Here is a 12,854-nt window from a genome sequence, read left to right on the forward strand (position 1 = left end):
TGTGTCCCTAGCCTCCAACTGCCAGAAACTGGGATGTATCACTAGATAATTATCCTGTTCTATTAATTCCCTACATAATAAGAATGTAAGAACATAAGAACAGTCGTACTGGGTCAGACCAATGCTCCATCTAGCCCAGTATCCTGTCTACACAACATTTTACTAGCCCAGCACATTGCATATTAATAAAAATAATATCAATGGCATCTAATTTGCTTTCAAGCCTGAAATTTCGCCAGTTTAAACTAATATTTTGAAAGACCTTCCACTCAAAACATCCAGAGTGAAAGCACTGAATTCTATATTGGTATATGAGAGCCCTATTGTCTCGTTCCTCTGCAAAGGGGGAAATTCCAGACTGGATGTTTCTCCTCTCCAACGGCAGTGGTAATATTTTTGCATCTACTTTATAGTCACATTTTAAAAAGCCCAAGTGACATAGGAACCTTAGTACAATTGACTGTCAATAAGAATAAGGCTAAAGTCCAGATTTTTAAAGGGATTGAGGTATTTTAAAGGTATTTGAAATCAGTAGGTGTTGGGCATGTATGTGCTTTTGAAAACCCCACTAGGCACTTAAATACCCTTAAAATGTGTCTCTAAGTGCCTAAGTCATTTTTGAAAATGGGATTTAGGATGTTAAGATGCTTAGTTGCTTTTGAAAATTTTACCCCTAATTCTTATTTAATTTCCGTTGCAGTAGCCAGCCTAAATCCTTCAGGGATACTTTGAGAATCCCATTTTATGGCTATAATGGAACTTCCTCTGCATCTTAATAATTATAAATGATTGTGTAAAAAGCAATCACTATTAAAATACCCTCCCCACAAACACTTACAATAAAAGCCTAGTGATGAAACTAGTGAAGTTTCTCTTAAAAAACAGCGACACAAAACTCTAAAGGCCTATAGAATTCAATAGAGAATAAAATCATTGCTTTAAAATTGTTAAACCAACCTAAGTAATATAAACCTCTGCTAGGCTAGTTTAAAAATTACTCAGAGAAGTTATCACTTTCTATTCAGTATCTTTAGCATTATCCCATCAGAAGAAGAAAATAAGATAATTAATGAAACATGTACATAGATCCTGATTTAAAAATAAAATCATGATTACATTCAAGACATCACTTACTATGCACTTGACTTTAAACATGTGTTTAAGTCCCACTGGAGTTAATGGGTGAAATCTTAGCAAAATTCCTCTTGATTTAAATAGTCACTGAATTTGCTTAAAAAGGACTTAAACAGAACATATTTCAAGTTTAGCACATTCTGAAAGTCTGTCCTTGGTGTTTCTGGTCTCCCTCCTAGAGCGACCGCACTGGGGCCGGGCTCTGGAAGTCTCAATGAACTCCGATCCCAGCGGGGTCCGCACAGGCAGTTCCAGGAGGGGGTGGCACTCAGTAAAGCTCCTCACCTGTGATATAGGAGCACAAGTCCCATGGACTCTTGCCCTCCATTTTAAAATGTTACTTTTTTTTTTTAATTTTGTGTGTTTTTTTAATATTTATATTTTTTACCCTTTTAAATATCTTTTACTTCTATATCCTGCTTTATTTTATTGTTGTTTATATATATATTTTAAGTTTCATTTTATTTCCCTTTTTATTTTTTTTATGTATTTTACAAATTTTTTATTAATGTTTTTTAGTTTTTATTATTTTACTTGTTAAGTCTGTTAATAGTTTTGTATTTTATTTATTACTATTTTATATTTATTTGCACTTTCTATCAATGTACTCTTTTTTCTATTTTTTATTCTACTTTATATGAATCGTATACTCTGTTGCTCACTCCTTTGTGCTCCTATCTTCTCACTCCAGTGAGGATCTTCAGCTAGGCCCCTCACCCCATCATGGTAGTCATGTGCCGCCCCAGCCCAAGTCTCTTTGTCCCCTGACTCCAGTCAGACCCCCACCACTCCAGGCCATGGGTGCTGAAGCGCACCCCCTGGCTTGAAGTGGTTCCATCCAATATAGTTTGGTTCAATGGCTCTCAGCACCCCACTATAAAAGTTGTTCCAGCACCTCTGTTCCAGCTGGGTCCCTTGTCCCAGGAGTCAGTTGACTGGTATAGGGGCCAAAAAGGGCTGCTGGGTTTTACAGTTCAGTCAACATAACCAACAAAGCGTGTAAGCCTCTGTGAAGACGAAGTAGCCACTAAGGGAGTTAGGCATCATTCTTTAGAGCATAAAGTGCTATAGAAAGTTAACAGCACTCCTATGTTTACCCCACCCATAAAACTTAAAATTTAAATTGATGTGACATTTAATATAACTTGTGAGTAAACATCACTCAAAGTCAATAGGTGACCTTGGAATGACACCAGGGTAGCCTGAGATTAGTGTCCACTGATCACTACTATCTGCTCATGCAGCTAACACCAGAGCTTCAAAAAGGAGCAGCAGTAGGAGCATTAACAACACTGCAAGCCACTAGGTGAGGTGCAACATGGGATATTGGCAAATCTCTGCTCTCATTATGACTGTCAGGGTGCCACCCACTCCCAGGGATTATTGGTGTTCAGAGGGCAGGGTGTGTGTTTTTCAGAGGAAAGGGTATAATCCAGCAGACAGGGCACTGTTTCAGAAGTGAACCAAGATATATGGGTCTCTATCTGCTATACTCTATGTGGTACTGGAATACACACAAGTCCCTTGGTCTTTTTTTCTGTGAATAATAATAATAATAATAATAATAATAATAAAAGTAGAGCTGTTTAAAAGTTTTGGAACAGTTTTAGATCAGAAAATGCAGTTAGGACAAATCAAACAGTTCATGGGACCATATGTTGATTTTGTTGACATTTTCGATGGGAAATTAATGAACATATTTTGGTTTTGGGTAAGGTTCCTTGCACTTTTGCAACAAAATTTGTTGAGATATTTAATATCTCATAAGAATCTGAAATTTCAGCTTTTTGGGATGAAACCAAATTTCAAAATTTCAGGTTTGCTCACAGCATGAAAAATCCATTTTTGGCCCGGCCTAATAAAAATATTTACCTCCTTTGAGAAACACTGTTTTAGCCATGGGTGTAGAGAACATGAAATGAGTGAGTGAGAAAACAATCAGCTCCAATTTTTCCAGTAGAGTTACTCTTGATTTTTACACCAGAGTGTAAGTGTGAGAAGAGACTCAGCTCCTCTGATTACTTTAAATTGGGTCATAATTCCCAATGGGATTACAGTCACACAGCTATTTATTGCACAAAGTTTTCTTTGATTCTAAGTAAAGTCAACAGATCTGTGTTCAAGTCTTACATAAAAACATAAGAATGGACATACTGGGTCAGAGCAAAGGTCCATCTAGCCTAGTATCACGCCTTCTGACAGTGGCCAATGCCAGGTGCTCCAGACAGAATGAATAGAACAGGTAATCATCAAGCGATTCATCCCCTGTTGTCCAGTCCAAGCTTCTGACAAAACATATAAGAAAACTTTTTAAAAAGTCATTATTTGTGAAGGCAAAAGAGTGAGATTGAGATGAATCATTCAAATAAATTCTTTTTCTTTTTTTCTTTCTTTCTTTCTTGAACACTTTCTCCTCTCTCCCTTTAAAGCCATTTCTTAATTTTATTTTCAATGGCTTGCACTTCAGTGGGAAGTGATCTCTCGACTTCAATTTGGATCAAGTGGGAGCTCGAGTGTCTAAGGAATATATTTTCTCTGTGGCTCAATGCAATACATGATTTTCCAGCTCTGCAAAAATCCACTGGTGTTTGTTCCTTGAGGGATGGAGATTCAGGATGGGAAGGTTCATTGTGGATCTGTCCATTTTACACTGGGAAAATGGCTCAGATCACAGTTTGACCTGACAGCACTGGCAGCTTCAGTGCCATGTGCCACCAGCCTCCTCTCACTAAAGCCAAGGAATGAGTTTAGTCCATAAGGGATGAATTGTCAAGGCCCCATGCTCACATAAATCAGGGAAGGGCATCGTTTTAAGAACATGAATAGAATAGAATGTGACTCCTGGTTAGGAAGAAGACAATTCAGTGATAGAGTGTGGGGTATAGATACACAACTGTAGTTATTACCGTAGCTCCATGAGCAGGGTGAACCCACTTCTTCTCTGCCCCATCACTTCTCTTCCCCTCTGGTAGATGCATAGGGAATTTCCTAGCATGGGCCACCTAATTCGTCTCTCCTTTCCTGGACTAATCCATGACCTCAAAGGAATAATTGCTAGCTGTTACCTTTTACTAGCCACCAGAGGACACACTGGACGCACAAGTTGAAGACAAATATTCCCTTTGAGTAAAGCAAGTGGACTAAATATCTTCTTTGAAAAAAAAAACCAGTTCTGAAAAAAGCTGCATTTAATAAATCCCTTTGCAGATCAATGCCAACAGACAAGGAAGAGTGGTTTCAGTGCACAGCCATTATGGATAAAAGCAAGGGGAACAAAGAAAATTGCACTGCAGAAGTTTGAAGGAATGGGAAGCACCACAGATGTGGCTACAGAACAAGTGGAAAAGCACTGAGGATTAATTGGGAAGAATGGGGCTATCCTGATGCTAATCACGAGAAACTTAACTTGCATCAACGTTTGTGGGAAAGACTAGAGAGCAAGGTGCAGTATCCTTGCTGTATATTTACTGTAACCTGGGGGGAATCTAGTTTTTAAGTTGTCTGTACAGGAATACTGAAAGAAAGAAAAAAAGAAAAAAAGTAAATTTTCTGAAAAGCAAAGGGACTGTTGCTTTGTGTTTAGAGAAAGGGTTACCTTTTCTGCTCTGATAAGTCTCCATAGCTCCACTGAAGTCCTTGTACCCTACCTCAGATCATACCAGGTGAGAGTTCTTTGGGCCCCAGCCCTGTGAGACAATCAGTGATTTCCCTTCACCTCGTAGAATACAGACTTCATTTCTATTGCACAGCTCAGCACAGGGATGTGATCAACTCTGTGAGGATACCTGAGACATGAAGGAAGTGTGGGTGTGATCAACTACTGTGTTCATTTACAGAAGTTAAACTCCATTGATTTCAATGGAGATGCACCAGGACCAAAGTAAATTAATGTAAGGCTATATTAAGCACAGGAAGTCTGGGATTCTCAAAGGATAGATAGATAGACAGATAGTTATCTCCTCATATAAGGGCATATTCATAATTATTAAATTATTTTATGTTATGAGCTTTTTAAAACCAGTCTGAATCCAGAGCTATCTATTGCTGAGTTACCTCTAATGTACATCAATGTACGTGACCCTATAGGTGAGGACGCTAGCGCTACCTCTGACTTAACACTTCCCATTATTAAGACCATGCTTTCATTTGCTTATAACTTTGCTAAACTTTAAATGCCAAGTGTCTAACCTCAAACTGTATTTAATTGTTTTTAAATTTTCAGCCAAAATGATTTATGCATTTTCAGTAACGAGGGTAGAGAAAGGCACATTGCTTTGCCTATGTTAAAATATTCTGATGACCTTTTTGTTGAGATGCTCTGGTGCCCACAGGCTGTGGCTCAAGGATTTGAAATTTGGCAAGGTGTAGCTTTGATTCAGGAATGTGACTTTTGTCTTCTTTATGAAAATCTGCCCAAATTTGGCAAAGCTATAAGCCTTTGATAAATTGCAGCTCACACATGCTTATTAGAAACCTGCTAGAGCTCCACAACTAAATTTCACAAAGATTCCCTTGGAAAAATGATGAGTGATCAGGAATAAAGTCCTCATATCATGATGCATACAAACAGAGGGCTGAACCTTAGCTGGACCTTGAACATTTCCTACCTTGACTTAGCAGACACAGTTATATTCTTGTAATAATGGTGTTTTGTGCCTGTGTATATATATATGATTGCATGCTTGGATTTCTTGTTGTTTCTTTGTTTAAATTTCTGATTAGACACATCCCATGACAAACACAGAATGGTGAAATCAAACACTCATCACAGAATTCATCCTTCTGGAATTTGGGGATCTCCAGAAATTGCAGTTTCCTCTCTTCCTGCTGTTTCTAGTGATCTACATTGTGACCATGGCTAGGAACCTCACCATTGTTGTGCTGGTTGTGATTGATCGGCACCTTCACATCCCCATGTACTTCTTCCTGGGGAACTTGTCCTGCTTGGAGACCTGCTACAGCTCCACCATCCTGCCCAGGCTGCTGGCCAGTCTCTGGGCTGAGGACAGAACCATTTCTGTTAGCAGCTGCATCATGCAGTTTTACTTCTTTGGTTGCCTGGCTGGTACCGAATGTTTCCTCTTATCCATAATGTTTTATGATCGGTATTTAGCCATATGTAATCCACTGCGCTATGCAGCTATAATGAACACCAGGGCTAGTATCCAGATGGCCACAGGGTGCTGGATAAGCGGCTTTGCCCTCAACAGCCTCATTGTCTATTTGATTTTCCAGTTAGTGTTCTGTGGTCCTAAGGAAATTGACCATTTCTTTTGTGATTTCACCCCACTGATCAAACTCTCCTGCAGTGATACTGACTTACTCACCTTAGCTGATTTCTCATTCTCTACCATATGTGGCCTACTCCCATTTCTATTAACGCTGACATCCTATGTTTGTATCATCACCACCATCCTGAGAATCCCTTCCACCACCGAGCAGCAAAAGGCATTTTCCACCTGCTCCTCCCACCTCATTGTGGTTACCACTTTCTTTGGCACCCTGATAATTGTCTACATGGTGCCACCCATCAACACTCTAACAGATTTAAAGAACATTTTCTCTGTCTTCTACACCGTTCTAACCCCATTGATCAATGCCCTTATATATAGTTTCAGAAACAAAGAAGTAAACATTTCTCTGAGGAAATCTGTCAGGAAATTTTTTACCTTTATGAGGAGGCAAAAAAATTACTAGATTAACTTTTAGGTTCAAATGACATGGGGATAAGTTTATTGGGTCTCACACTCAGCTACTGTGTTGGGAAGGGTTAGATTTGTGTTGGTAAATGCTGATTTCACAGTACATGCACAAAGCGACCAAAGTATTATTTCCATAATAACTCATATGTATAGATAAGCAAAGTATGAAAAATGTTGCTTAGAACATAAGGACATAAGAATGGCTGTACTGCAGAGTTTCTCAAACAGGGGTCGCCACCTGTGTAGGAAAAGCCCCTGGCAGGCCTGGCGGGTGTGTTTACCTGCCCTGTCTGCAAGTCCGGCTGATCGCAGCTCCCACTGGCTGTGAATCGCTGCTCCAGGCCAATGGGGGCTGCTGGAAGTGGCAGCCAGTAAGTCTCTTGGCTCACCCCACTTCCCATAGCCCCCATTGTCCTGGAGCAGCAATCAGTGGCCAGTGGGAGCCATGATCGGCCGGACCTGCGAACTGGGCAGGTAAACACACTGGCCCAGCCCGCCAGGGCCTTTCCCTACACAAGCGGTGACCTGCTGTACTGGGTCAGACCAAAGATCCATCTATCTCAGTATCCTGTCTACCAGGGTGAGATTCTGTGGCCTGTGTTGTGCAGGATGTCAGATTAAATGATCATCATGGCCCCTTCTGACCTTATATAAACTTTGGCCAGGTTTATTGCAGATGAGGCACGGTTCTAGCTCCCTGGATTAATGTCTGTAGTTACACTAGCACACATATGCCTATGACAGTGGAGTCAGCTCAGTGAATGTCTGGACTTTCCATTCCCCTTTCAGCTGATATACTCAGCAACAGAGTTCAACTTCCTTATTCATGTTGAGTATTTCTTTCTCTCTTGAGCAGTCCCACTGAAACCCATGGAACTTCTTAAAGTAAGGCTCTAAAGTCCTTGTCTTTGCAAGTCAAATATTGCCTTTGTCTGTTTGTTTGACAGGTTTTTTAATGCAATTTAATTACATGATTGTAGTAGAAAGATAGCCTGAAGAATGGGTCTGGTGTAAAGCCTGAGGCCTGAACCAAAGGCAGAAAAAGTTATACTATGAGCAACAGTCAAGCCCTGTCAAGAACAGATGCTTGCCTGAAATGCGGCACCAGTATTGCTAGCATTCCTAAAACACACTTAATGCGTAAACACATTCCAGCAGTCCAGCACAGCAACACCCCAATCTAACACACAATGGCATAGTTTGACAATAGCAATGAAGAGTGCCATTTTTTTTGAAAAACATCAAAAGAAATGTACAAAGACAGGTGGTGAATGGAGGAAAAAAGGGGCAGCAACAAACACGTCATGAAATACATAAGGTTATATACAAGTTGGTTATTCCCGATTGTTTGTCTCAGTCTATAAATGTTCGGATACATCGCTTTAAGCCTTCAGCTGGCCTAACTTTAGGACTTTGCTTTGTCAGTAATAAACCTGACCAGGTGCCTTCACTACTAACAGATGTCTGGTCACTGGGCAGTTCGACTGGATCCTGCTGTACAGTCAGTGAGTCAGTGAAGTATGCAGAGAGAACACACATGCAGCCAACATCTGACAACTGAAATGCTTCATAGTTTTCACAGTTTCATCACGATTAAGGCCAGAAGAGACATGAGCTCGACAGTCTGACCTCCTCTATCTCTCAGGCAATGAAAGTTCACCCAGATACTCCTATGCTGAGCCCAACGACTTTAGCTAAACTAAGAATTTAAATCCTCGGGAGACTGCACTGTGGTGAGCCAAAGGCAGAGAACAGGACAGACCAAGGTGACCCAATTGCAGGGAATTGATCAACTGAGACATGGTTTTGATGTGTGTTCACCAGGAAATGGGCCAAAGATATCAGACTGTCATCATGTTTTACCAGCATTTAGACAGTAGCAGAAGCACCTGGATTCATATCAGTGGAAAGCCCAGCTGACTGCTCCCGATGAGCTAGTCTGTTTGCAACAACTGGGGAATTGGGGATTTAAATAACTGACATATAAACACAACACACCTTGATGGACTTTAAACTGTGTCTTCACTAATATATCCCATTGGTAATGGAGGGTTTGCAGTTAGGACATTTAGATATTAATTAACAGCAGCATTGATTGTGTCATGTCCTCTGAAATATTGCCGGTAAGTTGCAATGAGTTTTCAACAGCAAAGTCCAAATTGTTCCCTGGTGTAACTCCTCTGTTTTCACTGGTTACACCAGGGGTTCATCTGAAACAGTGAATTTTTATCACTGAAATACTGAGCTTGGTTCTGATAACAGATACAGCAGAGACTGTAAAAAGACTCAAACATAGCTGGAGAGTCCTGATCCTTTATTTCCAAACACTCTGAGCCAGAATTTTAATGATATTTATTTTCCTAAAAATGCAGATAGAAACCTAGTGAGATATTCAAAAGCAGCCGGGGGCGAGATACAAAAAATGGTCTTTGGCTCCTAATCACTATAGGTGCCTAAATCCCAGAATCCTGCCTCAGTGGGATTCTCTAAACATCCACGCAGCTGCTTCTGAAGTCTATAGGCATCTAAACTCAACTTGCAGCCTACTTTTTGCAGTCAAATTCCTTAGCGGGCTTAGAGTTCTGTTTCTGGACAGACGCACTGCAGCCTGAGACCAGGAGTCTGGACACGTACATCCCAGAGTCTCTCCAACTAACTCACCTGAGGGGTCCAGTCTGGTAGGTGAGCTCACAGAAAAAGGCTGATGTGCAAGTCAGGACGCCCTTGTCACTTTTAGCCTAATGCTTAGAGTACACAGCTGGGATGTCAGAGATCCCTGGTTCAAGTTGCCTCTCTGTTGGAGGAGGGAAAAGGGGAATTTTTGCCTATCCTTAATTGAAAATATGAGTATACTGAATCTATGCTGAAGTGATAGATACAAGTGTTCCTAGAAGAAAGAAAGAATGAAAGAGAATAACTTGGGCCAAAATTTTCAATCCTTGATTCATGATATTTAGGTTCCTATATTTTTATTTGGCTGTGGAAATTAGCTTAGAAACCCATATTTAAAAACAATCTACCCGAAATAATGAAGCTGTTTTTCATTGCTACACACTGATTTTCTCAGCTAACTCGGACAGTTCCAGATGTGGAGATATGCATGCTGTAGTTTATTATGTATTGACAGATCTTCATAAAGCAAACCACTCCCATCATCCTCATTTTCTATCACCACAGCTTGATTAAAAAAGAGGAAAACAAAGAAGTCAGAAGCCACTAATCTATACCCCTCTGACTCATTAAACCAGCAGAATTTATCCTAAATTACTATAAATTTAAAAAAAAATTACTTGGATTCTCTGAATTCATGTGCAGTTTACCCATAGAATTTCTCAGGACCTCCTTAACATTGGTATTTCGCAGTCTATAAATGATGGGATTGACTAGGGGAGTCAGGACTGTGTAGAACGGACAGAACGCTTTGTTCAGGTCTCTCAGTGCTTTGGATAATCAAAGTCTCATAGAATAGTGTAACAAAGATGAGGTGAGAGAAGTAGGGGGGAAAGGCCTTTTTCCTGCCAGTGGCAGAAGGTATTCATAGGATGGGGGGAGATGATGCAGATATTGGATATTAAAATTAAGAGGAAAGGAGGCAGACTGAAAATACAGGCAAATGTTGCAATGTACCATTACTTTATTTCTCTGAATTCAGACCCATAAGATGCAAGAACACAAAAAATGAGAGACAAAGCAGGCTGCTCCCTAAAACAGAGAGGCATAAGTCTAGGCTGCCTGGCTGCAGAATGACTCTAAACAGCTAGACAAGGTCAGCTCCCAGACTGCTTCACTGGGTGGCACAGTATGGGGATGAGGTGAGCAGCCCTCAGTGGTGAAAGAACAGGTTAAGGACTATTGAGAACAGCTGGACATGCACAAGTCCATGGGAGTGGATCTAATGCGTCCAAGGGAGCTGAAGAAATTGGCTGATGTGATTGCAGATCCATTAACCATTATCTTTGAAAACTCACGGTGATGACTGGGAAAAGGCAAATATAGTTCACATCTTTAAAAAAGAGAAGAAGTAGAATCTGGAGAACTACAGACCGGTCAGCCTCACCTCAGTCCCTGGAAAAATTGTGAAGCAGGTCCTCAAGGAATGCAGTTTGAAGCACTTGGAAGAGAGGAAGGTGATCAGGAACAGTAAACATGGATTCACCAAGGGCAAGTCATGCCTGACCAGTGTGATGAAAGATGAATGCTCAAAGAGTAGCTGAGTAACAGAAAAAAAGAAAGAAAGAGTATGGTCAATAATGGGTAACCCTTTTCTGAAGGAATGAAATGGCCATGTTTAAGAAACTATATCAGTTCATCTCTATTTTACTATAGGCTAAAAATTTTCCTTTAAACTTTTATGCCTGTTTCTGAAAGCAACTCGATTCAGAATAGTTTTTCTCAGGGACTGTTTGACCTCTTTGTTTCTCAGGCTGTAGATAACAGGGTTGATCATGGGAGTCAGAACTGTGTAGAAGACAGAGAATATTTTGTTTAGAACTTTGGGAGTGTTGCTTGTTGGAAACACATAGACAGTAATCACGCTCATGTATAAAATGGTCACTACAATGAGGTGAGAGGAACAGGTGGAAAAGGCCTTTTTCCTCCCTGTGTTGGAAGGGATTCTCAGAATGGCGATGATGATATGAATGTAGGATGTCAGAGTCAGTAGCAAAGGCACAAGTGTCCCAATGGTAGAGACAGTAAATGTGGCCAGTTGCAGAGTCTGGGTGTCACCACAAGACAGTTTTATCATGGGTGAAAAATCACAAAAGAAATGGTCAATGTATTTGGAACCACAAAATGTTAATGGAAACAAGAAATAATTCAGTGTGCCAATGACCAGAAAACTATATACCCAGGATCCCGCCACTAGCTGGAAACAAACTCTACCATTCATCAGAGCAGCATAACGGAGTGGATTGCATATTGCTAAATATCGATCATAAGACATTGCTGCAAGCAGCAGATTTTCTATTGTTGCTATGATGGCAAAGAAATATGTTTGCACTAGGCAGCACTTAACAGAAATGCTTCCATCCCCAGTCAGGAGACTGGCCAGCATCCTGGGCAGGATGGTGGATGTGTAGCAGATCTCCAAGCAGGCCAAGTTCCCCAGGAAGAAGTACATGGGGGTGTGAAGGTGCTGATCAACCACAACGAGCATAATGATGAGGATGTTCCCGACCATGGTCACAATGTAGATCAGTAGAAACAGTAGGAAGAGAAGGGGCTGAAGTTCAGGGGCATTCCCAAATCCTAAGAGGATGAATTCCACGACCAGGGTTTCATTTCTTCCTTCCGCTTTCTCCATAATATGTATCTAGAAACACAAAACCAGTAAATATTAATGGAGTACACACAGTCAGGTTGTCCTGTCGGTTACACTGCTGGGAAACTGGAGTAGGTAACCTCATAGCACTGTATCTCTCCACTGGAAAAATGAAGTTAAGATGTTGAGTTTCCAATATATGATGATGGAGTACACGCAGTCAGGTTGTTCTATCACTTCAACTGGCAGAAAGCTGAAGTAGGTAACCTCGTGCCACTGCATCTCTCCACTGGACAATTAAAGTTGTCAATAAACAGAGGAAGACTCATATCGTTAAGAGGTTGAGTTTCCAATATAGGTGAACCAAGAACATGGAACCGTATTGAACTACAGAAATGTCCTGTCTAAGTCCCATAAGCTCTTTTGAACTCTAAATAAAGACTTTTAAGCTCCGATTTTGAAGTATCTTTATCACATCAGTGTCACATCAACAAATCTACAAGACATAATAAAAAAATTAATAGATTGGAAATGAAAGATGTTTAGAGTTCAACCAAGGGTACATCCCCCCCTCACCAAAACAAACAAACAAACAAACAAAAAACCTAAACACACATCAAGGACTGTTTCCTGATCTCATTTACACCAGGGTGAATTACATCAGCATCATATGGATTTACACAAGTGCAACTGAGATCAGACTCCAACCCCAAATAAAGAAATGTAAAGGAAATAAAAATGAAAATGCATCAGGA

General features: G+C 40.5%; 1 protein-coding gene across 1 annotated transcript; it reads right to left on the reverse strand.

The window, feature by feature from the left end:
- Positions 1-11,163: 11,163 nt before the first annotated feature.
- Positions 11,164-12,141, reverse strand: LOC127031142 (olfactory receptor 1009-like). Its single transcript, XM_050917914.1, has one exon. The coding sequence runs from the start codon at positions 12,139-12,141 to the stop codon at positions 11,164-11,166; it is 978 nt and encodes a 325-aa protein (XP_050773871.1).
- Between the last annotated feature and the right edge of the window lie 713 nt (positions 12,142-12,854).

Source organism: Gopherus flavomarginatus, chromosome 11 (assembly GCF_025201925.1).
Source record: "Gopherus flavomarginatus isolate rGopFla2 chromosome 11, rGopFla2.mat.asm, whole genome shotgun sequence".
Lineage (NCBI taxonomy): Eukaryota > Metazoa > Chordata > Testudines > Testudinidae > Gopherus > Gopherus flavomarginatus.